This window comes from Portunus trituberculatus, chromosome 30, assembly GCF_017591435.1.
Source record: "Portunus trituberculatus isolate SZX2019 chromosome 30, ASM1759143v1, whole genome shotgun sequence".
Classification (NCBI taxonomy): Eukaryota; Metazoa; Arthropoda; class Malacostraca; order Decapoda; family Portunidae; genus Portunus; species Portunus trituberculatus.
The window spans coordinates 9,673,718-9,700,939 of record NC_059284.1 but is presented as its reverse complement, the minus strand read 5'-3'; the positions used below and the strand labels follow the sequence as shown (position 1 = coordinate 9,700,939).

Genomic DNA, 27,222 nt, shown 5'->3' with positions numbered 1-27,222 from the left:
GTCCCCTCACGGCCCTTCCACTTCCTACCAATTCTCTCTCTCTCTCTCTCTCTCTCTCTCTGCAGTGCCATCATAATCTTAATTTTCTTGTCTTCCTCTCTCTTTCCCGCCTCATCTCACTTGTCTAATATTTTCTACTTTCTCTTCTCTTCTCTGTACTTTTATCTTCATGTACTGTATCCTCATTATTCTATTTATCCTTTCTTTCCTTCTTATTTTCTATTTATTTTCTCATTTTTTTCGTATTTTTTCTATCATTGTTTTTTTTTTTCTTTTTCTTTATTATTTTTTACTTCATTGGTTTCAGATCTTGTGTTTGGGATCTGAACGGAACTACAAACTTCAATTTATTTAATCCCTTTAGTAATGAGACATATTTACGTTGATTTTTAAGTATGATTAGACGATTTTATTTGCATTAGGAAGGGTCTATGGAGGTCAGAAGATTAATGGCCAGTTCTTACTATTTTAATCACAACATATGTTTCTGAAGCTGTATGAAATCGTCAAATAGTAACCAGAATGAATATGAAAACACATCCTGGTACTGAAAAGCTTGTGGTTGATTCTGGCTTTCCTACATGAATCAAAATGTCATTCGCTCACCCTCCTCCCTCTTCATTTCTCCTCACTTCCTTCCTTCCTTCCTTTTTCCTATTACTATTACCACTCTCCACTTCTCTCGTTTCATTCCTCTTTCCTTCTTCTTTCTCCTTCATTTCTCATTTCTCTCTTTTAGTACTGCTACAATTGTTCATAAGCATCATTCACCCACCTTCCTCCCTTTTCATTTCTCCTCGCATCCTCCTTCCATCTTTCTTTCTTCTACTACTATACTACTACCACTCTCCACTTTTCTCTCTTCATTCCTCTTTCCTTCTTGTTCTTCCTCCATTTTTCATTTCTCCCTTCTACTACTACTACAATTATTTATATCTCATTTCTCCTCCCTTCCTTCCTTCCTTTACTCCTTCTACTATATTCTCTCGCTTCATTCTTCTTTCCTTCTTCCTTCTCCATTTCTCATTTCTCCCTTCTACTACTAATACAGTTATTCCTTTTTGTCTGGGGAAATACCTGCAAATTCTCTCAAAACACTGAAAATTAAAGGAAAAGTTTGCTGAGAGAAAATAGGATGTAAGGGAGAGGACTTGGTGACGTCATGTTCTATGGTTCTTGTCTATTTTCATGACTTTTCTTTTTCTTGTTTTCTCGTGTACGTCACTCATATCTACTTTATCACTTGTTTTCATGATAACATTGACTTTTACTCTCCTTACTTTTATTTTTTTTTCCCTCACGTTGTCATTTCCTCTTTACTGATACGTACACCGAAGTTCTCTATATTTCTTATCCTCTTTTTTTATTTTTCATTCTCATTATTTTACACATGCCCTTCATATCACTTTCAGTCATTATATTTGTCTTTACACTTCCCGTCCTTTATCACGTCTCTCTCTCTCTCTCTCTCTCTCTTGGTGTCATGTCGCTCATAACCAAGCTGGAATAATTCATGCCCTACAACAGCGCCGCATAGGACTCAGAATCAGCTATTACTGTCCCTCCCTTCCCCTGGCAACTCAGAAATGTCACGTAGCTATGTTGACAAAGGTGAAAGTTGACATTTGTTTACCCTCGCTCGTCCAAGGTCAGGGTCGACGCATGTATAAGTATAACCTCCTTTCTTGACACTGTTCCTTCCTGTCAGCAGTGCAAGGGTTAGCCAGTCCGTGCGTTGATGCGAAGTGGAAAAGTGATGAGAGAGAGAGAGAGAGAGAGAGAGAGAGAGAGAGAGAGAGAGAGAGAGGCAGGAATGGAGAGTAGGGGAAAGGAAGGAAAAAAGAACAGAGAGTTGGGGAGAGAAGGAATAGGAGAAACAAGAGAAGGAAAACAAGTGAACGAAAGAGGAAGAGATTAAAATGAGGAAATGAGAGAATGAAGGAGGAAAGATGATGCGATGAAGGAGAGAGAGAGAGAGAGAGAGAGAGAGAGAGAGAGAGAGCTAGCGGTGAAAGTGTAAATGATAAAACACGTACAGTTATCAATAATGCGCACATCAACACTATCGGAGCTAAGGAAAAGATGTTGGCGGCATTTCCGTCGCTCTTACCGTACTGCTAACGAGACAGTAACTTACAACATTAACCTCTTCAATACTGGGACACATTTTTACCTTGAGATTTGTTTACAATTAGACCATTTTATTGACATTAGGAAGTGTGTATGGAGGTCAGAAGATTAATGGCCACAGTCTTCACTATTCTAATTCACACTTGAGTTTCTGAAGCTGTATAAAATCACCAAATAATAAGCTGAATGAATATGGAAACGCGTCATGGTACTGAAGGGGTTAATGCAGCTTGACACTTCTAATACTACCCAAATTAAAATAGTAGAAAAAAATAAGCAAATTCCGAGAAAAGATACGAGTTGAACTTCGATTAACTTTGATCACACATGGCTATAATGAGATCAAGTCGTAAAACATAAATACGAATGGAATTTTAAGAGATGTGGGTTGATAAGAGGTACATTAGTAAACACTGTGGCCACTTTTCAATACATTATCCCCTCACATTTGATTTTCTAAAGACACAAATAGTCGGTGTTACGATTCATGATGCAGAACACTCACCAAACTGTCACAAGAATTATGAAAGCAGCCTTGAAAACATAGAAGCATCCACTACAGCTTGTTATAAGCAGGCAACCGCGGGACTGCATGTGTTTGGGGCAGTGAGTGGCATTACGTAACATCACACCTGTACTACGAGATTTACCGCACGTTGATCTTTCATTAAGCTGGTTCTAATCCCCCGAGGCCCTATGTTACTCGTTCACCAAGGTCGTGGCGCTAGGCACTGGTGAGAACTGAAGACAGGCAGTGTGTAGCTGGCAGTGGTCGAGATCACAGGTGGTTGTCGTCTCCCCCTGCTCCTCATGGCACAGTCCTCGCCCCAGCAAGTCGGCCCGTCTTCGTGCGGCGCCACCATAGCAGAGATGGAGAAAATACTTACAGGTGAGGCTTCCCATCGACACATTCTTAATCCTTCAGTACCATGACGCGTTTTCATATTTATTCTGCTAACTATTTGGTGATTTTATACAGCTTCAGAAACTTATGTTGGGATTAAAAATAGTGAAGACTCTGGACATTATTCTTCTGATCTCCATAGACGCTTCCTAATGTCAATGAAATTGTTTAATCATCCTCAAAACTCAAGGTAAAAATGTGTCCCAGTACCAAAGGGGTTAAACGCTTGTCTTTCTCATCATCACTAGTGTCAGAGGCTACGGTGATGAGGTGATGACTAGCCAGCTGGTTCTCATGGATGGTGACTAAACTGATGGTGCGGAAACCTTATTAAGCCTTCCACTGCTAATCAATCTTTGTAGTGTTCATCTTTAGCTTTATTGAGGCTAATTCTGTACAGTGCCTCCTCAAAAAGTACTTCTCTAACCTAGCCAAGATGAAAATAAACTTATTCTCCCCCTTTATTTCCATCTTAACATCTTATGACAGCGATCTCTGTGACGTCTAACTTTTTTTCCTGACACCACTTGCTACAATTTGATACCTGTGTGTTTCAAGACTTCTTTCATTTGGACCAATAAGAATCACGTTTTTTCTGTACTATTATCTAAGCTTACTTAATATAATTGAGATAAAATGCCAGAATTTCCTTTGATTAATCTCTCTCTCTCTCTCTCTCTCTCTCTCTCTCTCTCTCTCTCTGTGTGTGTGTGTGTGTGTGTGTGTGTGTGTGTGTGTGTGTGTGTGTGTGTGTGTGTGTGTGTGTGTGTGTGTGTGTAGACTATCATGAATTGTAAATGGGTCTTTATGCCGCAGAAAGCTAAGCAACATCGGAATCAATACCAAACCGTGAAGATATCAAGCTACATGTTAGGAGCAAACGTCAATAGTTTATGTCTCCCTGGTTGTCCTCTCTCTCTCTTGGCTTCAGGACAAGAGAGAGAGAGAGAGAGAGAGAGAGAGAGAGAGAGAGAGAGAGAGAGAGAGAGCTCTTTCCTGACGCTGCAGCAAGAGTATGGTTTCCACAAATAATGCCTGTGTTTGTCTTCATTGTGCAGCGCCTCGCCTCGCTTCCTGGGATGTGTTATGCTTACAGGGAATGTTATGAAGCAACGCACTGGTGATCCTTACGACCTAACCACGATCAAGAGCACGGAGTAATGCGGAAAATATGTAAAATCGAGTTGCAGTCAGTGTGAAGAACTTTTCCGTGTTACATATTTACGTATGCAAATGAAGTAAGATTTCTGTGGGAAGGTTTATCATTGCGTTGTAAATATTCGTGAACTGCATCCATAAACACTTCTGCGTCATGTCTTGACTATACTTTTAGATAACTGCAGGGGAATTTATAAGTGTTTTTAAAAGTGTTTTCATTATTCAAGTGATAATTTGCCGAGAATGCAGAGGACACGAGAATCTGACCCAGCAATCTCCGTGGACTTTGAAAAGCGTCCTTAAGAGAGCGAGAAACGCCTCGAAATACGGCGTTGTCTTAGGAAATAATCGTGTTTTCCCACCAACCACCGGCATCTGCTATTCTTAGCCGCTACGTACTACTGGCTTTCCTATGTGAGTTACGCGATGCCTCGGTATGGGCAGGCACCACTTTAACACACACACACACACACACACACACACACACACACACACACACACACACACACACACGCTTTACTTTCATTAATTACCTTACCTTTAAAGCTCTCTACATCCATCAATCTATTTTTTTCATTCCTATAAATAGAAATAGAATAGTAAGATCGGTTACTTAAAGAGGAACGCTTGACTCGTGTATGTGGTGCGTGTGTGTGTGTTGGTAGGTAGCTAGGCACTGGTAGCTAGGGTAGATACGTTTACTAAGTGTGTAGGTGTGTAGGTGAGTAAATAGTATAGGGATGTAGAGTCAGCAGCACTTGTGAGGTCCCTTCCTGCACATCTGTAGCTACAGTTTGATTACACACACACACACACACACACACACACACACACACACACACACTCTCTCTCTCTCTCTCTCTCTCTCTCTCTCTCTCTCTCTCTCTCTCTCTCTCTCTCTCTCCAAAAAATTTTCATTATTTACCTGAGAAAAAAAAGTTATCAAAATTATATCCACAAATTCACCATTGATCTTAAAATAAATAGAAAGAAACAACTCTGTCTTCATATATTACCCGAAGCAGAAAGATACATAAATAAATGAGTAAATATATCATTAAAATAGATAAATGAATAAGTAAGTGAATATATACATAAACATAACGGCTTCTTAATCCCCTCAGTACCATGACGATTTTTCATATTTATTTTGTTTACTATTTGGTGATTTTATGCAGCTTCAGATGTTTATGTGGGGGATTAAAATAGTGAAGGCTCTGGCAGTTAATCTTCTAGCCTCTATAGACCCTTCCTGATCTAAATAAAATCGTCCAATTCATACCCAAAACTGATGATAAAAATCCGTTCCAATATTGAAGGGATTAATGGCAACATCAAAACAAAGTAACATGAAAACATCCACCACTGATCTCGTTAACAATCCTCTACTTCTACTTTGCTATATACGAAGCTTCTTATTTGTCCATCTTCACATACTTTGCTGCTACATCTACCATTCCTGCTGCTCTTCATTCATACCCGTACTGTTTCTCACCGTTACCTGACGTGATGTACCCTTTCTGAGTCACTCCTTAACTTCTCTCACCCAAATATCATACCAAGGTAGTGAACATCATAAATCAGCACGAAGGTAAGTAGTAAGTAGTAATATTCTCAGTTTACTTCCTTGTTTGATTATAATTTGGCTAAGCAGTACCTTTCTTCTCTCTCTCTCTATTTTTTTCGTTCTTCAGCGTTGGAGAGTTCGCGTCTCAGCGGTACTCCATAAGGTCAGTTACTTTCACACTGCAAGGTTTCTCAGTGAAGCAGCGCGGCCAACATTTCACGCTGTTTTAAGCCGTGTCCACACTATCAGCTCCACAGTGGCAGTGCCCAGAGAGAGAGAGAGAGAGAGAGAGAGAGAGTATGTGAATTAGCACTACTACTGTACTACTACTTCTACTATTACTACTACGTACTACTACTACTACTACTACTACTACTACTACTACTACTATCATTATTGCTGGTGGTGGTGGTTGGTGTTATCAGCCGTGGACTATAAACGCTCTAACCATCAATGGAAATTCATGTACAGTAATTAACTCCACTCAGCTCCCGTACCCTGTTCTGTGTCCTTCGAGATCCAGTAACTGAACTTCCTCACCCTGAGTCTGGCGCAGGTCACAGAGGAAGCAGTGGACTCATTACTGTCTCACCTCGTCCTGAAATCAAAGGCAGCGGTGGGTTGGTCTTGAACCTTGACACTGGAGGGCACTGGGTCATGTCTTGAGTGACTTGTTTTTGCTCCTCAACTTGTCTTTTGTTAGTTTAGCTTGCTGTGGAAATCATCCTTGGTGAATCCAGAAGTTTTGCTGCACATTACCTACCCACTTACTCATGCTGCTTAGTGATTAAGTGCTGATGAGCTTAAAGATAATGGGCGACGTTCCTTAATCACAAACCGCTGACATTTCTTCCTCGTTCCAAATTTCACGCTCACCTCCGTACAGTATATCACCATAGGTATACCGGCTAGAAACTGGAAAATTTATTCGTTCAGTTTTTCTCTTTCCTGTAGGTGGTTGTAAAGATTCTGTTTAGTGAATATTTTAGTGTTATGAACTGTGTCTTATCGCAGTGAAAAGGTTAACACGTGCTTTGTTTCTCAACAGATGAGGAGGTGGAACGTTTGATCGACGCCAGCCTAGACGCTCGACGCAATGCCTATTGTCCTTACAGCAAGTTCCAAGTGGGAGCTGCTCTCCTCACCAAAGACGGCTCCACCATCACAGGCTGCAATGTGGAGAACATATCCTACGGCCTCACTATCTGTGCTGAGCGGACAGCCGTGTGTCGCGCCGTGGCCGAGGGTCAGAGGAAGTTCCGTGCCATCGCCATCACGGCGGAAATGGGCACCCGGTTTGTTGGGCCGTGCGGGGCGTGCAGACAAACCCTGGTGGAGTTCGGCCTGGACTGGGAGGTGTACTTGGCCACGCCTGACAAGCGGTACATGAAGACCACGGTGTCCAGGCTGATCCCAGACAGTTTCAGTCCCGAGTGGGTCACCTTGGGGGAGAGGCAGGAAGGGTAGTATGCGGAACGCGCCGCCACCGCTGACCCCAAGCTGAAATAAATCATTTTTTTATCATCAAACGTTTCAGTGACATATGTGTTTGAACTCTGTTGGAGGTTATTGTGGTCTTCAAGTGAGGTTTCGTGATTTTAGTGATAGTTTAATAAAGGGGAAGGGAGGCAAGGCATCGCGGGAACTAATTAATAATACGAGCCTGTGAAATGTAACAATACTCGTAGCTGATGAGACTTGATGGCCTCCATGTATTGAGACACTCCATGCTTGCATGAGACTGGTCCTGCCGCCTTCCTATTACTGGCCGAGAATCCCATTGACCATTGTGAGCGAGAGAACCTTTATCATACAGCTGAGTCATGTACACTTGCATGCCACACTTGTGAATGTTTAAATGTTCTTATTACGTATAAAAAAAGAAAGAAAGAAAGAAAAAGACTACGAAAATAAAATGGTATCTTGTAATAGTTCAGACTTCAGAGTACGTAAATTAAACTCTAAAATGTTTGCCAGTGGTTGTAATAGTTCAAACCACAAAACATGTCTGGTATGTTAATTTTTCTTTTCATTTTATATCTTTAAGACTTTGAGGCATTTTCAACTACTGATTCTTCTCTTGTGTGATGGATATGTGGTGGAACAACACACACACACACACACACACACACACACACACACATGACCTATAACTATAATCACATTAAATTACCTGTATTAATAAAAGTCTGGAAAGTATTGGTGTATTACTCTCTCTCTCTCTCTCTCTCTCTCTCTCTCTCATCTACATGCAATTATACATTAAGAGAAGATGAATTGGCATTACCAGCCTACTCACCATTTGCTTACTTTGAAATCATTTTTCATAAGTCGAAGAAAATCCATTACAAATATGTTTTTAGTGTTAGCAGTTATGACTACTTTGGCGAACTTTGGGCGCAAGTAGCCTATCTGATGGAGAGTTATAAAGCTCATCCCTATCTTGATAATGGACGCTTCCCACGGGTGTGCTAGCAGTATGTGGTCACTTGTGGTGGTTACACAGACAAGAGGTCATCATCAAAGTCATCTCCTTTATGTTGAAATCACGCTGCGACAGTCGAGTTGCAGGTAGTCTCTTAGTAACCGGTCAGATGCTCCATTAAACAGTGTTTTATCCGTATAGTCATGCAGAAGACTATATATGGAATGGTACTGTGGACACATTGCATATGAATAATAGAGATGAAGATAGCAAGTTATAATGGAATATCTTGCTCCCTGCACATGTCATCTGTCCCCGTCTTCATCATTCAGCATCAGCTCAATTTCCAGCTCCTCTTAATACAGGTCCTTATCATTTTCCCACCTCTGTTCCTTTGCTTTAATCTCGGGGCAAGGACGCGATATCACGGATGTGTTTACATTGATCAGCTGATCGGCGTGTTGGCAACTTCAGGTCCGCGGAGGCTGCACGAGGACACATAAACGCACCAACTCTGTCCATCACCATAACCTGTCCGGCCAGTGCAAGGTGAGCAGCTCAGTGTGACCCAGGGTGATGCTGCAGTGGCTGGGTGCACGCAATTACATGAACGCAGGAGGCTTTCACACCTTTCCTTTGTGAGACTTTCCATCCCACTCTGCCTTATGGTGCTTGGGGTGATGCTCGGCGTGAAAAAAAAAAAAAAAACGAATTACAGTCGCATTTTTCAGTCACATTAAGAATATTGTAAATGTACATGATTTGCATTGATGTAGTGGTTGATTGTACGTAATGAGCGACAGAAGGGATTGTTTTCTTCCTAAGCTTAGTGAGAATAGAAAGCGTACGGTGTGCTTGGTCGTAAGCTGTACCGCCCCCCTCACCAATGTATGCTGTGGTGTGTTGGTGTGTGGTGACAAGCCTCCAAGTCACCATGACAGTGCATGTGGTGTGGGGAATGCCTCAGTTTCAATGGTTCAGTGGTCAAAGACACGGATGAACGTTCTTACTGGTATTTTTGTCATCTTTGATCAGTGACTTATTTAATTTTATTTTGTTATTTTTTAGGATGAATTGATAGATTAAGTGACCTTAAATTGGTAGGATAATGACTTAAACTTATCTGAATCCTTGAACTGGTGAATCTTCACTTTTTAAATGTGCCATAATATGAGTGTTACTTATAATATGTGTGTTTCAGGACACAGCTCTCTTGAAATGCAATAATCATAGAAGATTAGCATGAAATAATCGCACAAAGAATGAGTGGAAGCAGATCAATAAATTTGAACATAAACCCCAAGGTAAGTGAGTCTGAGTCTTTCAAATAAGGAGAAGTGAAATATGAAACTTTTTTAAATCCTGCATGAATGTGGATTCAAGATACATTATATGAAAATATGACAGTTATAAAGTCTGATCACAGGAAAAATGTTGCATCATATCTTGGCAATGTCAGCTGCAGCATGAGAGGCTGAGCTGAGCATCTATGTATTAATGTTCTTGTATGTTTTTCAGGTTGCAGTGGTGACAGCCTTGGGGACGGGCATAGTGATTGGTGCAGGTGTGGCTTACCTCTACACTCGTTTCCATGAGCACGCTCACCTTGTGCAGCAAATCACAAACCTGCATGTCTCTATCTTGGAGGTGCTGAAGAAGGACTTGACATCCTCACACTCTGGTAAGGTGGATGTGTGTCGTCACTTGTCAAACCTTCATGGCAACAATTACTTGTGTGAAAAAAATGAAATTGAGTACTTTAGTGAGTGCTGGAACCCTGTAGCTTGTGTTAGTTTGTTCTTGCTTGTATTTTCTTGGTTTGTCATGTAGAGGAATCCCTTAACTCATGACATTGGCCAAACTGTTATTTGTTTATTGCAACATTTGATCTGAAATATTTCCATAAAACATTCTCTAAGTCTAAAGAAAAGTGAGCAAACCTACACTTACCACCACAGCTAGGTTAGAATTCATGGATGGAGATATTACAAGCTTATTAGCTGAGCAGTGCTTGCCAGAGACTATAAACTAGATAACAATTGCCTAGTTTTCAAGTTACCACCTGAAGCGTACAGAATGGAGGCTACTGTAAGCTGTTACTTGACACTTCTACACTCTGCCAGGATCTGAGAGGCCATGTTCCTGTGGACGGTGTTCGTCCCTTTCCACCCGGTCACCACGCTTCAGGAAAACAGTCAGTTTCAGCAGCACTGCCACCACTGCAAGCTACAGGACAGCACTAGAGGGAGATTCCGACAACAGCCGAGCCAATGACACTGACTATTTCTCTCCCGATGAAGATGATGATGAGTTCTTTGATTTGTCATCAGCAGATGAAAGGTAGGAATCAGTATATATGATTACATGTTGTTAGTCAAAGTAATTTTGAAGGCTTCATTTAGCTTGTTACTTTTGTGATGCTTTTCTTTTGTAATGTTTTTAGCTTTTTTAATAGTTTTACTTTATGTGCTGCTAGGATATGGAAATATTGTCTTTATGTGCTGCTAAGATATGGAAATATAAAAATGACAAATATAAAAGCACTGCACATTTATCAGTGAAGGAGCGATTGTGTTTGTGAGCCAAGGAGATGATAGCCGGCTGAAAGGAGAAGAGGACCAGCCACAGGAGGACCAGCTGAGTCGCTTGCTGGAACAAGTAGACAGCCTGGTTGAAGGGTGTGAGGAGGATCAGACCCAAGCCTACACTTTGCTCAAGGCTGAGGAACAATTGGTGAATAGCAGCTCTACTATTTAAATGTTTTCTTGCAGTATGCTAAGTATCTATCTGTATCACAGCAAGTGTATAAAGTATTGTGAATTAGGCAATCTCATCATTAAAAATGCCATATTCTTTATGAAGATAGAGTTTAACATGATCACCAAGATGCTTATTTTCCTTCCAGTACTGTAGAAATGCAGAGTTCCTGTGGAGACTTGCCAAATCAACAAGAAATATGTCATGTATTGAAGAAAAAAATGGCAATCTAGAAAACAAAAAAAATTATATTTTTGAAGGTAATTTAAAATATTATGTTGTGTATCCATTTGCTTAAACTTTGCTCTTTGTGTGCCTTCTTGATTGTTTGCCTTTTTCTCTCTCTTTCTCTGTGTGCAGCATACAGCCATGCAGCACAGGCCCTAGAGTTGGATGAGGACAGTGCTGAGGTGCACAAGTGGTATGGAATTCTGGCTGGAGCAAAGGGAGAGTTTTTGAGCACAAAGGAGCGGATTCACAATGGACAGCTGTTTAAGTTACACATTGACCGTGCTTTAGAAATCAAACCACGAGATGCAACGCTGCACCATCTCTTGGGACGGTTCTGTTATGAGGTATAGTGATCAGATAAGTAGAATCTGATCTCCTGTCAGATACATAATTCTTCTGAAGTTTATAAGTTTCTCACTAATACTTGTCTGTCATCTGCATTACTGTTACTTCTCAACTTTCCCTCAGGAAGTCATGTAGTATGCAACATAACCTTCTTTTATAGTCATTTCTTCATGCTATAGTGTCATGTTGTTGATAGGTGGCACAGCTGTCCTGGCTGGAGCGCAGAGTGGCAGCTGCACTGTTTGCAGAGGTTCCATCCGCCACCTTTGAAGAGACGCTGGAACATTTCATGGCAGCAGAGAAGTTGAGACCATCAGGATGGAAGGAGAATAGGCTCTTCATTGCCAAGTGCTACATTCTCATGAACGAATTCTCCCTGGCGTCAGCCTGGCTGGAGCAGGCAGCCTCAGCACCTAGTGTGACGCCAGATGTAGGTCCCGGCAGGTGACTGACTGTTGTGGCAGGATTGGTATCCTTGTTTTGTCCATGAGATGAATAATTTCAGGTCCCATTGGGACTAATCTCTTTACTTTAGAATTGTTGTGTGAAAATATTGGATAACTTTCCTGAATTTAGAGTAACCTGCATGAAGCAAGATTTGTAATATAAACTGAACCTTTAGCTGTAGGAGGATTACATGGGGACAACTGCCTATGTAGATCCTTAACATTAGTAGTTGTACTTCCCTAAAAGAATGGCATATTTTTGTGAGTTCTGAGAGACTTCAAATATTGTTCTTTCCAGGATGAGATTGTTCATAAAGAAATAGAAGAACTGCAGAGCAAGTATTCCTAGGAGGCTGGAAGGGGCCACACAGTGAGTAGCTATTCAAGACTGAGGTGATATTCATGGTTGTTCTTTTATATATATCCATGCTCATTGAACATGAGTAGGTAAGTTTGGATTGTAGATGTGCAGGTTTTACCAGTTTTATTAGTGTCTGGAGACAAAAGTTAAGGTATATCTATCTGTGATGGTGGTTACCAGTCTTAGGTGGAAGTTTTTAGGAGTGTTATTACATGTAGTACAATATATCATCTTAAGTGTAATGATAGACAACTTTTGACCAGTTAAAATGTATTTCTTTATATGCTTTTTGTGTATATTGAAGTCTCAGATTAAAGCATGAATAAGTGCTGATATCTCCAACGATGTAGAGCAAGATGCCTTCTGGAGTGTAAAGCATCTCTCTCCAGATATACAAGACCAAAAATTAAGGTTTATCATGTGTTTTACCAGGCACTCTGCTGACCAATGATGTGCATATTAACCCTGGTGGTGATATGCATGTGTATTAGGTATTATTTATTGTTATGTATGTTGTTATCGTTGTTATTATTTATTATCTTGGTGAATATGAGGTCATGATTTAACAAGGCTTTTGCCGATGTCAAAATGCTTCAACTAAAGCAATGTCCAAGCCCATGGTAATAAATATAAAGTTTAGTAGATACTGTTTTATTGTTAGGATTTCCTGTTGTAGTTAATGTATGAGGTGTATGGAGTAAAAACCAAGAGGTGCTGAAATAGTTAGTACGTGTGAATCATAAGGCCGAAAATTCTTGAAATATTTACAGTGACAATCGTTTGTTGCGTATCAGTGAGCAATGCAATATCATCATTCAGCATGCGAGATGGGCCATTCGGTGCCGCGGCAGGGAAGGCCTGGCGACACGTGTAGGTAGTCCACGAATGACCAGATATTCTGAAACATCCCAGCAGTGTTACATTGCCATTAGGCATGCATATAAATATATCTTGAATTTATTTGTTATTTTTCTTTTAATGTAAAATCGATATTTTCTGTATTCCGTCTCAAAGCTACCGTCGCGGAAATCATTGAATGTTTGTAGTTCTACCTTCAGGGCAAAGAAGCTATGGATATTTTTAGGATTGCTTCACCAGGGTAAGCCCTCACCTCGTGCTTCTTTTGTCCTACTTGGATTCGTTAGGTACAGTACCTACCTACACAAGTACTACGTAAAAGTAAACGTAGAGGATAAAATTCTCATTGTTAAACATGTCTGAAAATATCAAATAGATTATAAAGCTATGTTTCTCTACATCATTTGGTTAGATCGAAAGTAAGAATTGTAACAGTAAAATGTACTGGAATATAAGTCCCGGTGGAGGTACCATCCGGGGTCTGCGGCCTTTCATCGGCCATGTGGTTGGCGGAGGTGCTGAAGCGAGCATCGGGGGATTGACTGAGAACACTTCTCCAAATTTATCTCCCTCTCCGGATTATTGGAGGTATGCAGCATCCATTAGTTGTAGAGAAGGACTTTGTGATCCTAATAAAGGCGGTATTTTGTTTCCTTTTTCTGGTTAAAATGGTGAATTATTAGTGCAAACTTCACTGAGGCCCCGGCGGGTGTGTATGTGTGTGTGTGTGTGCGCGTGTGAGGCGGCGGTGGGACACGACCGCCTCCCCTCCACTTTTATGACATTTGTACTCATCACTGGGTTTCCTGCTGCTTGGTGGTGTTTAGTAAAGCGATGGGACATGGGAGGCGTGGTGTGCAGTGGTGCTTGGGCGGCGTGGTGAGGGCCAGGGGAGCAACAGATGCCCGCTGTGAGAAAGCTGACAACGTGCACGCTGCACCCACACATGCCCGTCACTGGAGATCGCAGACCCATCTCGCCTTGCTTCCACACCCCACCCCTTAAGTAGTGGCAGGGCGATTTGTGTTGTTTTGCAAGCCACGTGTAGGAATGTGGGGGAGGGGGAAGGCAGGCCCACATGTGACTGTTCCTGGCTGAGCAGCACAGCCTGGGCAGCACCGGGAAAGGTGGATCGTGACGGATTAGTTTGTGGTAATAAGCTCTCTTGTTTTGATTGAACATTTTGTACATTTGTGTTCACTATTTAATTTTTTTTCATTCATATTATATATTTTTTTGTAGAGGGTACTTCCCAAGGGCAGTAACAAATAGCACTGAAAAAAACCCAGAGGTGTCATAGGTAATTGCATATAATAAAGGTCTTGTGTTAGCCAGGTGTAGATGTGAAGGAGGTTGGTCTTTTAGTGGGTGGTGGTGTGTGCTGGGCAGCCTGGTATATCATAGGTTGAGCATTATGAACGTGTGACAACTGTTACATACATCAAGATTAGTAACTTGTAGATTTGCTTACAGAATATAACTTCTCCAAATTGTTCGTCACTATACATGGCTGCATTTGATATTACTTCAAAGTTCCTGAACTGAGAGAGTGCAAACACTGATGGAAATATGAAGGGCTTGAAATTGATTAATACTTCCTTACCTAGGTATTTTTTTTTGTCCGTCTTTAAAGTATTTTGTGTAAAATAGACAAACTACGTTGAATATTTTTTGGAACATGTTTTCATCACTTTGTGCATTTCAGAAAAAGTGATCCACGATGCCTCAGGCTAAAGCAAAGAAACCCACAACGCCCGGAAAGAAGGAGGAGAAGGGCGAAGCCAAGAAGCCTCTGCAGGAGAAGAAAGAGAATGTCCCAGCAAAGGGCAAGAAGGAAGGAGCTGCCAAACCAGCTCCCAAGAAGAAGGAACCTGCTGCCAAGCCAGCTGCTGGTGCCGACGCTGGCAAGGGCAAGGATAAGACCAAGAAGAGGAAGCTGAATGAGACCAAGCCCAAGGCTCCAAGCACTGATGCCAAGAAGAAGAAGGTGGAGAAGAAGGTGCAGGGCAAGGCAGGAGCTGCCGCCCCTAAGGCCAAGAAGCCCGTCAAGAAACAGCTGGCTTCCAAAGTCAAATCCCAGAAGAAACGCCTGAGGCGCAGGAGGCCCGCCCGCACCGGCAAGCAGGAGATTATTGTCTATGAGGGACGCCGCTATTTCATTCTGCCCAGTGGCAAGTTGAAGGCTATGCTGGATATCAAGCTGGAGGAGAATGACAAGGTCACCAAAGTTGATGGCACTTTCATCAAGAAGACTGACGTCAAGGCCCTTGAGGAGTACAAGGAGTCCATCAAGAGCCTGCCAGCACCCACAGTGAGTTGAGAGCTTATACTGCAGTCTGCTGCATCTATTCCATGTAGTCCAGTGTTATTGAAGATGTTTTAATTTGTATATGTCTTAAAAGCTCTCTCTCTCTCTCTCTCTCTCTCTCTCTCTCTCTCTCTCTCTCTCTCTCTCTCTCTCTCTCTCTCTCTCTCTCTGCTCCCAACCAATGAAAGAAGTGGGCAGCTTTGTAATCATTTATTGTATTACAGATGAAGAGGAAGCTGAAGCTGAAGCTGCAGATCCTGAGGAGAAACATGATGAAGGACCTGCTGAAGGAAGCCCGAGTCACCAACAAGCCCAGCCTTGCCACAGCCAGGGACGCCGGCCGCGAGATGCAAATCCTGACTCTCTTCAAGGACACCTGGGTGAGGAAGAAGTCTGTGCCCCGCCTGACAATTTTCTTCCGCAACAAGACCACCAAGATCAAGGCTGCCAGGAAGGAGAAGGGCCCCAAGGATTTGACTGAGGCAGAGCAGAAGACCCTCAAAAGGTACACAACCAAGGTCCTGCTGGAAGAGAACCGTAAACTCAGACAGGCTCTCCTCAGCAAGAGACCGAGTGTAGCAACGAAGCAGAAGTCTGCTAAGCCACAGAAGAAGCCTGCCAAGAAGTCCGCGCCAAGCAAGGCTGCCCCCAGTAAGTTACGCTGCTGCTAAGTTAAAGGGTTATATTTCAGTTTGAGAAGTGAACTTTTCATGGGAGAGGTGGACTGACATGTGAAAGTCTTGGGACAATGACAGGATGTGATGAGTGAAATACTGGGATTGAGAGTAGATCTGGTCTATTAGCTGGAGGATTGGAAGTATAGGATTGACATGAATTCTTCCAAAAGTTTCAGTTAATAATTCTTGATGTCCTAAGAAAATACCATTTCTCCTTTAATAGGCAAAGCTGGTGCTGACAAGAAGCAGAAGCGCCCCGCCAAGAAGGCTGCCAACTAAAGCCCCATTGGTATGTTTGGTTTGTTGTATAACTTGGTAATGATGTTAAAAGTATTATTGTAGATATTTTATTTATTTATTATTTTTTTTGCATTGTAATTTATTAATATTTTTCATAATGATTTTGCAGTGAGTGGCTCCACCTCCTTGGCCTGGCACAGCTGAATGGATTGGTGGCATCACATGGGAGCAGGGTTGAGCAGCGATGAGGGGCTGGTACCAAGAATTTCATGTGCTACTTGTGGGATTCTCAGTCACCACATGTCTCATGAATTAAGTTTATAATGCTTACAAGTGTAGCTTTTGATCAATAGGTTATAAAAGATTATCATTGAATTTATATTTTTCATTTAGGCAAAAGTTTACCCTAATGATTACAGTTTATATGACAAGCTGTAAGATACCTTGACATTTTGCAGTATGAGAATGTAAAAATTTTTTATTTTGTCTGATACAAACAAGTTTAGTTTTAGTATTCAGTTAATACTAATAATTTTTAACAAAGGTTTGGATGTGCAATATGATGCTGTCAAGATGTCATGTCGACTGAGGTGATGGGAGATGTTTTACTTCGGATATAGTAGAAGTCTGCCAATCGCTGTGTATTTGGAATTGCATTTTTGTACTACTTGGAGTCTTATTGCTTGCATATCTTCCATTGACCTTGGATGTGAATGTTTGGGATTAAGCATTTAAAACTTATCCAGTCCCTAAATTGCCTTTTCTCTTATCCTTTATACAGTCTTTTGTTAATGACTTGATAGTATGTAGATGTATGTCAGACTGGAAAATGTGTCACACAAAGGGGTAGGTGGAAGAGACCATTCTAGCAAACACTCTTATTATGAACCATCACAAGCCCTCGTACCAGTGTGGGTGGAGGACTGCTGAAAACCACCACTACAACTTGTTCACTATTGCTAGAGGCATAATAAGCCTTATTGATTTTCTCTTATTACTAGGTAAGGGTGATGCTTATGAACAAGGTAGTTTAAGAGGTTGGTAAAAAAAATAGTATTTAAAATGCATTTAATATGATATTTAAAATGCATTTAATATGACATTGATAGAATTTATTACATCATAATTTTGGAGCATGCATCATGAGGCTACAATGGATGACTGAAATGTGATGAATTAAGACACCAAAAAAGCACTTTGGCACTTAGTATTGACAATCTTTACTGCAAAATCTACTGGTGTGTTGGACACCAAAAATGGTGAAGGCACTCATGGTCATCTAAGTGTGAGATTCTCAATGAAATATAGTGTGGTGGTTCTGGTTATTCACACAAGTGTAAGTCATTCTGCAAAACTGTACTGAAGCCTTTTCCTGAGCCTTGCAGCAGTCTGAAAATCTTACCAGTCCTGCTATCAGTTGATTAAGATGGTGTAGCCTGTTTCTACATCTTTCAAAAAATAGTGTGGCGTTATACAAAGTTGTGATAAGAGAATGATAACCACAGTCAGATATTTTGATAATAGTCAGTGGAACACTTGACTACCTGCTTAATCAGTAGATGTCTCATTCCACTGCTTTTTTCCAAGATTCTGCATCCATTTCATTTTGTCAGCCACCATGCTTCTCATCTCCAATCTGGCACTTTTGACTCACTTCACTCACTTCCTTCTTCCATTTCCACATCTGTCTAAAATAAAACAAATAAAATAAGTAAGAATCACTGATAAAAGGCTGTGTGTGTGTTTGAGTCTGTCTGTGTGTGTGTGTGTGTGTGTTTGAGTCTGTGTGTGTGTGTGTGTGTGTGTGTAATTCACCACGGTCGCCTGCTGGTCACCCAGCCAGTCTTCCCCATTACGGAGTGAGCTCAGAGCTCATAGACCGATCTTCGGGTAGGACTGAGACCACAATACACACCGGGAAAGCGAGGCTACAATCCCTCAAGTTACATCCCATATCTATTTACTGCTAGGTGAATAGGGGCTACACATTAAGAGGCTTGCCCATTTGCCTTGCCGCTTTCCGGGACTTGAACCCGGACCCTCTCAATTGTGAGTCGAGCGTGCTAACCACTACACTACGCGCATGTGTGTGTGTGTATTTACCAAGTGTGTATAAGACATTGATGCAAAATACTAGGTAATAATCATAATAGAGTTGAAATTCACTTCTGTGTTTTGCTCTGTCCTGACAAACTACACTTACCGCATTGCTATATTAGTTCATCCATCATCAGAGCAAACACCACAATATCATAAATCAAAGCAGTACACCACATAATAACAAGGAAATATTGCACAAATTTGTAATCTCATCTTACCTTTTGTTTTTTGGCTCTAGTGGTGAACTGCTCTTCATTTTTCTCAGTAATGTTCTTGTAGGTGGCAAACATGACAATAACTTTCTTTGCAAGAATCTTCAAATCACTGGAAGACTCAAATGCTCTTAGGGCATCTTCATGTGAGGCAAAAATGAGATACGCATGGCTGAAAAGACAGTGATGGATAGTGATTTAACTGGACTTAAAGTGGAGTTATTTAGTTGAAGAAAATAAGTAAATACAAAAAAATCTGAATAATATGGGCAAATATACTACCTTGAAGTAACTTTGCGACTGGCTTTCTTGTACAATACTTGAGTTGCTGTGGGGAAGGCGGCCCTGAGGTGTTTTACATGCATCCCTACCGGCAGCCCTCCAACATACAACCTGGAAAGTGTGTACTATATAAAGCCAACTTCTTACACCTTTAGGCTATATAACTGCTCTGTCTCTTAAATCATTGGTGGTGTTTTTACTAATTACAATCAAATAATTCTACAATCTGAAAAACCATGTTAATCTCTCTCTCTCTGGGATCTAAAAGAAATTAAGAGTGAGATGTCAGAAAATACCAAACGAGATGGAATAATATTTTTTGGACCGTCCACACGAGTTGCCATTACTAACATGAACATAATATTTACAACACACTGCTGCTGCTGCTGCTGCTTACTCACCGCAATGGGTCCACTACTTTGGGCTCCTTCACTGGATATGTTTTGGATTTTTTGCCAACATAATCTGCATAAAAAGCTTCACCCTCAACCTTGATATTTGACATACTTTCCTTTATCCTGGTGGCTTCCTCTTCGGTTTCAAACTCCATGTAACAAAATCTGAAAAGTTGTTCCTAATATTAGCTATGCAGTAATTCATAACAGAAACTTGAACAGTGGAACTACATATATTTTTCTTTGTAGTTTTAAGAATACATTCCTAAACAGCTTGATAATACAAAACACAATCTTATTCTTCTTATGCATAATCAAGAGGCTAACTTTCATCAATACAAGAAGAATCACACAATTTACTATGCTCATTGAGAATAACAAAACACAGATCAAGTAAATAGGAACAGGATTCACATGGTTACTCCTTACTTGGCAGTGCCGGTGGCAGAGAGGCGAGGGAGGCGGATGTCCACAGCACTAGGCACCAGGGGCTCCAGGAAAGACTTGTCCCGCAGAGCCAATGACGGAGGGAAGCGGACATAAAGAGTTCGTTCGTCCCTGTGGCTCGTCCTGCCTTCAGTCTTTTGGTTCAGCAGTGGGGTGAGTTCCATCTGCAAGTAACCAGTGCTACAATGAACAGTGTAATGTTTAGGATGTAATTCAGCATCTTTCTTTGCTTATCAATGTAACATGACTATATGACAAATTAAGAGCACTATATAATCAATATTGTCTAGGAAATACAGAAGATATAAAACAATGATAGTAGTAGTAGTAGTAGTAAGAGTGTTGGTGAAATAGCAGTTGTATTAGCAATAATACAATTCATAATAATAATCAAGTTTTTCCAAGGTATGAGCAATGAAACATAAAAATTGGAAACACATAATGAAAGGTAATAAATAAGTATGTAAACACTAATAAAGGTATAACTAAGAAAAGACAACCTAACTCCAGAATTAAGAAATAACCCCATAACACAAGACAACACTTTGACTAACCTTCTGTGGGTCGTACTTGATGGTGTTTCTGTGTTTCCGTTTCTTTGGTTTTCTAGACTTCTGAGTATTTTGATCCATATTCTCTTTACTCTCTATGTCTGACTGTTTCTTTGTTTCCTTTTCCTCAGCCTTCTTTAAACTGCTCACCTTTGTAATACCATTTTTTTCATCATTCTTTTTGACATTAACTATTGCTTGTTTTTTGCCTTGAACCTTCACGATCTGGTTCTTATTAATCTGCCCACGCTTCTTCTTTTTCTTGTTTTTCATATTTGTTTTCTTATTCCCCAATTGTTTACTTGCACTCTTATTTACCTGATTCTTTGCCATTGTGACACTGCAAGACTTCTCACTCTTTCAATTTGTGATTCCTAGTTTTATCAATGTCTCTTTTATTTTATATATATTTCGATTTTCACTCTTGCATCTATAAAAACAATGGATTTCTAGTTATTGTGATACCTTTTTTTTCATCAATTTCCACTCAAAATCTGAAAGAAAAAAAAAGTTTATATGAGCAGCATACAATAATATCTTACTTATATACTTCTCTGTGATTAGGTTTAAAAAGAAGACAGGAAGGCATTGCTCTCAGACAGTGAAGATTAGAATAAACTAATTGTTAGTGCAGTTAATAATGAGCTTTGGAAGATTAGACATGAGGGTGACTAGTGGACAAGTGTCTTGTCTGGGGGGTGACACATAGACCTACTGATTAATCTATTTATTCCTTTTATCTTCCCTTGTGGTTAAAATCTTCCACTTTCACTCTTCCAACGTGCTTACCACCCTCACCTCTACCTCCACCAGTCGTTCTTGCTAACTTGTGTGCCGTTCTCCCTATCCCCTGTGGTTATGACTAATTGGATGGCATATTAACTATCATTCCCTTGAGCTAATGACATAAAACACGTGGTAATAACCTTAATCACACTTTAAACCCAGCTACACCTTGACTCAAACACAACTCGTTGAGTTATTAATGTGTCAATCAACGTTCTCCTCACCTGTTGCTCCGGGCTCCCATTAGTTCCTTCCACTTCAAAATAACTTCACAAACACATGACACAAACACTTCCTGCCTTTCCTTCTCTCTGCCTGATGCCCAACTTAGAAGCCGAAAGACAACCACTCAAACAGCAGGGCAGCTCACTTTCCCATGCTTGCGTGTCTCAATATCTATTTCAAGTTTATTTATTCTGTTAGTGCTACGGGACATGTCCAATAACTAGTTCAATAATTGTGTTTTTAAGATCTTTTAAAGGCGCAGAGTGAGCCTGTGATTATTTTGTCATTTTAGTGGTGCTGTTGAATTACTGTTTTCGTCACACATCCTCATTCTTGTTTTGATTTGCTGGCTGTCTATTAAAAGATGTAAACGGTGTAATAAAGTGAAAGAGAAGAGAAGGTGGTGATAAAGAATAAGAAATCTGCAAAAGAGTGTGCAAAAGGGAGAGAAATGCTGGTTATTGGTTAGTCTTAAAAACAATGACAGCTTTCACGTGACAGCAAAAAATGAACACTTAATAAGTTAAGAACACCAATAGGATAAAAAGCCAACAATTCATCTTCTTTTTAATGGCATAGGTGAGGAAAAATGCATGAAATAGGACCCGTGAGGAGGGCGACACGCATCACGAGGGTAGTTTGTATTCTAGAAAAATTATAAACAGAAGAGACGAACTTGTTGAACTGTGTACGTGAGGAAGGCAAGCACCTGAATGGACTCTTAGTAAGGTGCTGAAACTGCCTCTGTCGTGCTATAATAGTGTGTTTGCTCTTACTAAACCCACACTAACACGTATTTAGCCCGTATTAAGTATGGTATTAGATAATTGACTAGTTAAGTAACCAGGCCGTCGGTGAAGGGTTGGCAACTTGGCGAGGGAAAAGAGAGGGTGTGAAGTATAGACTATAGAGGGAATGACTGCTTGGTTACCCTAATTTTCTGGTCAGTCTATTGGTAAAGTACATGTAATTGTGAGGAAAGTACTCAGCCTGGGTCTAGGTATATCAGTGCGTAGGAAGCAGACAAGCAGTGTTAGGTAAGGGCTTGGCAGGGTGGTGGTGCATTCCTTATGGGTTGGATAATGGTGGCTAATAGGGAGGGTTGACGTAGGTATTGGCACATAGGGAGTGTATGTATGGCAGTATGGGTTGATGGGGCGGAGGTATAGGGAAAGATGGGTAGTGTTATGGGGAGATTGTATGGTTTTATTGACCTAATCTTTAAAATTCATGTGCTGGTTTGTGGAAATTCTGTCAGAGAGTATTATGTATTACTTATACTATTATATAAGTATTGTTTATGGTATAAGTAGGTAATATGTATATATTGTATGAGTTATATAAATGTAATATTATATCTCAGCAGTGTCAAACTCAGAGTAGTTGCCGATGTTGTCTTGGTTTAAGGAAAAGAATATTGGAGTGCAAGAAAAAGAGAGTTAGATGTCAGATCAGTAGTGTTTGTTCTCACTTTTTTCTTTATTGTATGTTTTTCTTCCTGCCCAGTGTCCTCTTCCATGTGTGAACATCATCTCTGGGCATGGTGAGCCGGGTAGATCAGATTTACCGGAGTATCCTCCTCACCAAGTTCTTTGTGCGGGGTTGGGGAAAGCCAGAAAACCTTCGAAGGATATTTGCTTTTCGTAAAATCCTTTCCAATCGAGAGACATGCCAGCACCTGGTGGACAAGACTCACCCTGTCTCCATCACCAAGGTTTGTCACACCAACTCACAAGATGGTTAGTCTTCAAGTACTTTTTATTATTTATACATAGTATTGACATTTACTTATTTATTGTTTTTATTGTATATGTGACAACTCCTTCATTTCAAGACTCTTGTCAATGAAAACTTTTGACTCATAGTTGTATTGACCCTGAGGATAGATGTCTATCATTTCTTAACTTTCTTCTTAATCATCAGAATGGAGATCTCGAAAAGAATAGTACACAATTCATTCAGATGTCTGTAATCATGGCAGAACAATGTTATGACAGATGAACAACTCATGAGAAAAACTTGACTGGTTTTAAAGATTCAAAACGTGAACCAACTTTCAAAAATTTTTAAAAGCTGTTTTCCTTTACACTCACCTGTCATCCTTCCCATATCCCTCCTCAGCAGTTTTTTTCTTTTTCTTTTTTTTTGGTGGGGGCAGGGAGGATGGTGACATTGTATATTTCAAGGTGATGCATGAATCAAGTGATGTACTACATTGAAGTCTATTTTGTCGTACCTGTTTTATCCCTCATGTAGGAGGTGGACAACGGAGACCACACGGTGTTGGAGGCAGAGTTCATATCCCCCTTTGTGGATCAGCTGCCTGGCCTGCTGCCCAAGGAGTCAGAGACAGCCAAGTTCCAGGTAGTGCTGCCCAAGGTGTGGCGCACACCTCACCTCAAGCCTACCTGCCTTCACCTGGCTGGCACTGGGGACCATGTGAGTTGTTACCTTACTTTTCTTTTTCTGTTTTTGATAAGACCTGTTTTATACTATTTAAGTTTTAAGGGTAACCTGTGATCTCGTCCTGTGGTCAGTGTAGCCGAGTTGATCTCATCCAGTAGACTGTTGTGCAGCTGTTCAAAGGTGTCCATTCTTTGCAGGGATTTTGGCGCCGGAAGATGTTGATGGCCAAACCTTTAATAGATGATTATGGCATTGCTTCAGTCATACTAGAAAACCCCTTTTATGGCTGCAGGAAACCGAAGGACCAATTGTAAGTTATGTTCACTCATGTTTATTATGTAATATGGTTCAGCTAGCTATAGAAGGACCACCGATGCCACCGCTCCCTTTGTGTCTCATCTGATACAGCTGTTCTGGTTACAGGCGGTCCAGCCTCCACAATGTGTCTGACCTGTTTGTGATGGGAGGGTGTCTGGTGTTAGAGAGTCTGGTCATCTTCCACTGGTGTGAGCGGCAAGGCTTGGGTCCACTTGGCATCACAGGCATATCCATGGGAGGCCATGTGAGTGTTTCTGCCTAGAGTGTCTGGATCATCATTATCTTGCTTCATGATTTAGTGAAAGACTGTTTAGATTATGTTACCAAAAGCTTCACATTAATTGTTCATTAGCTTGAAATTTGTGCCTATATGCTTTGTTTTAAAGTAATTTCTTTATGCCTTCATTTTTGTATTGCAATTATGGAGATAAATTAGTGAATTAAAAATTGACATGTATATCTATAGTTAAGTGGTCAGTATAAGAAAAATGTGACATTATTTCCTACTTTCAGATTTAGAAAAAAAGCAGTTTTGTGAGTAGGTGTTATGTAGATAGATGATTATGTCAGAATTCAATGTTTTGTAAGGATAAGAGGATCCCTGAGAAGCCAGAGTAACAAGAACGTTTGTGTACATTCCTGATGCTGCTCAGGGTGTGTGTGCTGCAAACATAATTACTAACACCCTAACGGACAGTAACAGTTGTCATTAAGCAACACTTGTGGTAACAGTGAACCTAACTCAATTGGCTCCTTAAGTATGGTGAAAAGTTCAGTCCTCACCCTCAGATGGCCTCTCTGGCAGCCACCAATTGGCCCAAACCTCTGCCGCTGGTTCCCTGCTTGTCGTGGACCACAGCATCAGGAGTGTTCACCCAGGTCAGTGCTGCAGGTGGTATAGAGTTAGGGGTCTGGCCAGGTGGTGTAGGTGAGGGTAGGATTCAGTGCTTACATATGGAATATTGGTTGTGGTGGTGATGGTTTCCTCAGATGGCCTCAGCTGCTGCAACCAACTGGCATAAGCCCCTGGCCATCGTGCCCTGCCTCTCTTGGACCACTGCCTCACAGTGCTTCACTCAGGTACCTACACAGTGCATCAAGGCACAACCATCTTGACTTCTTGCTAACAATAGCTGATCGCATCACAAGTTGGTATTCAGTGCGTGCATGGCTTGTCCTTAACTATGTCTTGATATTCGGATCTGCTCATCTGGACCAGGAAGAGCATTATTGGTAGTTATGACAATGATGGACATTGTAATGGTGCCTATTGATAAAGGTACATATTCAGAGAGGAGTATTCATAGTATAGATGCCTGAGTTTTGTACATCAAGGCATGGAGTGTTCTCATTCTGGAGGGAAAGATGATTTTAAACTTCTACTAATGTTTAAAGAGAATAATTTCCTTAAACTTTTGGTATGCTTGGATTTAGCATATTGATTGATATCATAAAACATAAGGTACATTAAAGCATTAAGTATGGAGTGTGCAGAACTTTAACTTATGTTTGAATGTACAAATGTTAAGTACAGGATGTGGTTAGTAATTGTCCCTGAGAAATAGGTCTTCAGAATATTGGTGTGTGGTGAAGTGGCTAGTGTGTGGTGAAGTGACTGGTGTGTGGTGAAATGGCTGGTGTTGACCTTTGTGTGCTTGGTGCCTGGCAGGGTGTGCTGAGTGGAGCCATCAATTGGGAAATGTTGAAGAACCAGTACTTCTCCAGTGAGGTGTTCAGAGAGGAGCTGTTCAACATGATTCAGTCTCCAGAAGGGGTGAGTGGTGCACTTTGTCTTTGTGAATTGTACTTTTTAAGTGTATCTGGTTTAACCTGGACAGAAATATGAAGATACCAGGTGGGTGCTTCACATTTCTCATAGTGTTGCTTTGCCCTTTTGAAAATAGGATGGATAATTAGGGAGGGATATATCTAAGACCTGAATAATTTCTCAGGTTTGTTATATATTGCAACAAAATTGTAATTATGAATGAGTGTGTTCCATCATGTTTCTGCTTGAGCCACCAGATGTAATTGAAATGGCAACCTGTAAAAATTGGTTCGAGTTTTGCTAGAACATATATACTTATCTCTCCAACCATTGACCACTGATGTGAAGCATGTATTCCTTTAGTCAAATACTGGAAACACACACAAAAAAACACCACCCTTTCAGCACTTCCCTGTCTACCATGAGGTTGGACAGCATTTTGCCCGAGATTTCCCCAAGAGCCTATCCCACGTGCAGCAGCTGATGGATGACCACAAGGAGAACACTCCCAAGAAGGAGTACCGTCAGCCCCGGGAACAGGAACAGGAGTCTATGGCACCACAGAGAGTGGCTTCAGGGGGAATAGGACTGAGTCTGTCCCTTCCCAAGTTTAACATCTTCAATGCCTTTGGTCTGTCTGGCTCGAGCCGTCAGCAGCAGAAAGAGAATGTTCTGGTGGGCTACCGGAAGGCCAAGTCGCAAGTTTTCCGGTCAGACTTCACCCCTGTGGGCATCAGACCCAAGCAGGCTGTCAACACACCAGAGGTGAAGTTTGAGCCGTACATGCCGGTGAAGGACGCTCTCACCTGGGAAGCTCTGCAGTTCATGCGTGGTGTCATGGACGAGTGTACACACCTGGGTAACTTCAGCATCCCTGTTGATCCCACTCTCGTCATCATCGTGGCAGCTAAGAATGATGGGTAGGTGTTGTGGTGTTAGTGTTACCATGCCTCAGTGTGATATAATGAAGGAGTGGCAGTTCAGTTGTGAAGGATGTATGTATGCATGTACTGTTCCACAGATGATTCGTGTGTAAAGCTTCCTTGTCCCTCACAGGTACATGCCCCGCAATGGCATCATTCCCCTGACAGACCTGTGGCCAGGGAGTGAGATGAGAACCCTGAAGACTGGACATGTTGCTGCCTACCTCTTCAACCACCAGATGTTCAGGTGAGCCATTTGTTGCTTTTGTGTATGTAGAGAAACATGATATTTTATATTAATTAATTAGTTTATTTGATTTGATTTATTTAATCTAATTTACTTATTTATGTTTCACACTTGAACTCTTGGGTTATTGTAATGTAATTATTTTCTAAGGCTTG

The 27,222-nt window shown here is 41.0% G+C and overlaps 5 protein-coding genes and 1 long non-coding RNA gene across 18 annotated transcripts in view; 4 read left to right on the top strand and 2 right to left on the bottom strand.

Moving 5' to 3' along the window:
* The first annotated feature begins 2,586 nt into the window (after window positions 1–2,586).
* On the top strand, window positions 2,587–7,958 carry LOC123511003 (cytidine deaminase-like). Its single transcript, XM_045266617.1, has 2 exons — window positions 2,587–3,019; window positions 6,808–7,958. Exons 1-2 carry the CDS (start codon window positions 2,941–2,943, stop codon window positions 7,224–7,226), a joined length of 498 nt encoding a protein of 165 aa, XP_045122552.1. The 5' UTR covers window positions 2,587–2,940; the 3' UTR covers window positions 7,227–7,958.
* Window positions 7,959–8,335: 377 nt separating this feature from the next.
* LOC123511000 (regulator of microtubule dynamics protein 1-like) lies at window positions 8,336–12,966 on the top strand. Of its 4 annotated transcripts, none has more exons than XM_045266613.1 (9): window positions 8,336–8,733; window positions 9,386–9,488; window positions 9,703–9,865; window positions 10,308–10,524; window positions 10,743–10,917; window positions 11,090–11,201; window positions 11,302–11,516; window positions 11,714–11,961; window positions 12,262–12,966. In XM_045266613.1, the coding sequence occupies exons 2-9, from the start codon at window positions 9,447–9,449 to the stop codon at window positions 12,284–12,286; spliced, it is 1,197 nt and encodes a 398-aa protein (XP_045122548.1). In that variant the 5' UTR covers window positions 8,336–8,733; window positions 9,386–9,446; the 3' UTR covers window positions 12,287–12,966. The 4 variants fall into 4 exon arrangements, with proteins under 4 accessions (XP_045122548.1, XP_045122545.1, XP_045122547.1 ...); XM_045266610.1 differs by having other exon boundaries at window positions 8,396–8,733; window positions 11,714–11,947; XM_045266612.1 differs by lacking the exon at window positions 8,336–8,733 and adding an exon at window positions 8,797–8,822 and having other exon boundaries at window positions 11,714–11,947.
* Window positions 12,960–13,496, bottom strand: LOC123511005. Its single transcript, XR_006676680.1, has 2 exons — window positions 13,377–13,496; window positions 12,960–13,222 (listed from the first exon to the last, which is right to left on the bottom strand). It is a non-coding gene; the product is annotated as an uncharacterized LOC123511005 (long non-coding RNA).
* A 126-nt stretch (window positions 13,497–13,622) lies between these two features.
* On the top strand, window positions 13,623–17,161 carry LOC123511001 (neurofilament heavy polypeptide-like). Its single transcript, XM_045266615.1, has 5 exons — window positions 13,623–13,770; window positions 14,888–15,493; window positions 15,715–16,141; window positions 16,391–16,456; window positions 16,577–17,161. The coding sequence occupies exons 2-4, from the start codon at window positions 14,903–14,905 to the stop codon at window positions 16,444–16,446; spliced, it is 1,074 nt and encodes a 357-aa protein (XP_045122550.1). The 5' UTR covers window positions 13,623–13,770; window positions 14,888–14,902; the 3' UTR covers window positions 16,447–16,456; window positions 16,577–17,161.
* LOC123511002 (nucleolin-like) lies at window positions 16,889–21,591 on the bottom strand. The gene is made up of 7 exons (XM_045266616.1): window positions 21,405–21,591; window positions 20,398–20,888; window positions 19,826–20,007; window positions 19,403–19,561; window positions 19,002–19,112; window positions 18,726–18,891; window positions 16,889–18,095 (listed from the first exon to the last, which is right to left on the bottom strand). Exons 2-7 carry the CDS (start codon window positions 20,725–20,727, stop codon window positions 18,063–18,065), a joined length of 981 nt encoding a protein of 326 aa, XP_045122551.1. The 5' UTR covers window positions 20,728–20,888; window positions 21,405–21,591; the 3' UTR covers window positions 16,889–18,062.
* Window positions 21,592–21,833: 242 nt separating this feature from the next.
* LOC123510998 (protein ABHD18-like) overlaps window positions 21,834–27,222 on the top strand; it is a 75,332-nt gene continuing 69,943 nt past the window's right edge. For 4 of the 10 annotated variants that reach the window (XR_006676679.1, XM_045266599.1, XM_045266601.1 and 1 more), the window contains exons 1-9: window positions 21,996–22,134; window positions 22,912–23,119; window positions 23,662–23,844; window positions 24,009–24,121; window positions 24,235–24,373; window positions 24,919–25,008; window positions 25,799–25,903; window positions 26,303–26,817; window positions 26,954–27,067. Coding sequence is in view for 9 of the 10 variants with exons in the window: in XM_045266599.1 (XP_045122534.1) it covers window positions 22,946–23,119; window positions 23,662–23,844; window positions 24,009–24,121; window positions 24,235–24,373; window positions 24,919–25,008; window positions 25,799–25,903; window positions 26,303–26,817; window positions 26,954–27,067 (1,433 nt within the window). In the remaining variant the exon portion in view is untranslated. The other 6 variants (XM_045266604.1, XM_045266606.1, XM_045266602.1 and 3 more) reach the window with 6 other exon arrangements.

Coding starts and splice junctions, on each gene's coding strand:
- LOC123511003 (XM_045266617.1), top strand. CDS start 2,941: ATGGCACAGTCCTCGCCCCAGCAAGTCGGCCCGTCTTCGTGCGGCGCC. Junction 3,020..6,807: donor GATGGAGAAAATACTTACAG/GTGAGGCTTCCC, acceptor GTTTCTCAACAG/ATGAGGAGGTGGAACGTTTG.
- LOC123511000 (XM_045266610.1), top strand. CDS start 9,447: ATGAGTGGAAGCAGATCAATAAATTTGAACATAAACCCCAAG. Junction 10,918..11,089: donor TCAAGGCTGAGGAACAATTG/GTGAATAGCAGC, acceptor TTTTCCTTCCAG/TACTGTAGAAATGCAGAGTT. Junction 11,202..11,301: donor AAAAAATTATATTTTTGAAG/GTAATTTAAAAT, acceptor CTCTGTGTGCAG/CATACAGCCATGCAGCACAG.
- LOC123511001 (XM_045266615.1), top strand. CDS start 14,903: ATGCCTCAGGCTAAAGCAAAGAAACCCACAACGCCCGGAAAGAAGGAG. Junction 15,494..15,714: donor AGAGCCTGCCAGCACCCACA/GTGAGTTGAGAG, acceptor ATTGTATTACAG/ATGAAGAGGAAGCTGAAGCT. Junction 16,142..16,390: donor GCCAAGCAAGGCTGCCCCCA/GTAAGTTACGCT, acceptor CTCCTTTAATAG/GCAAAGCTGGTGCTGACAAG.
- LOC123511002 (XM_045266616.1), bottom strand. CDS start 20,727: ATGGCAAAGAATCAGGTAAATAAGAGTGCAAGTAAACAATTGGGGAAT. Junction 19,562..19,825: donor TCTGCCACCGGCACTGCCAA/GTAAGGAGTAAC, acceptor ACAACTTTTCAG/ATTTTGTTACATGGAGTTTG. Junction 19,113..19,402: donor AAAGTAGTGGACCCATTGCG/GTGAGTAAGCAG, acceptor CACACTTTCCAG/GTTGTATGTTGGAGGGCTGC.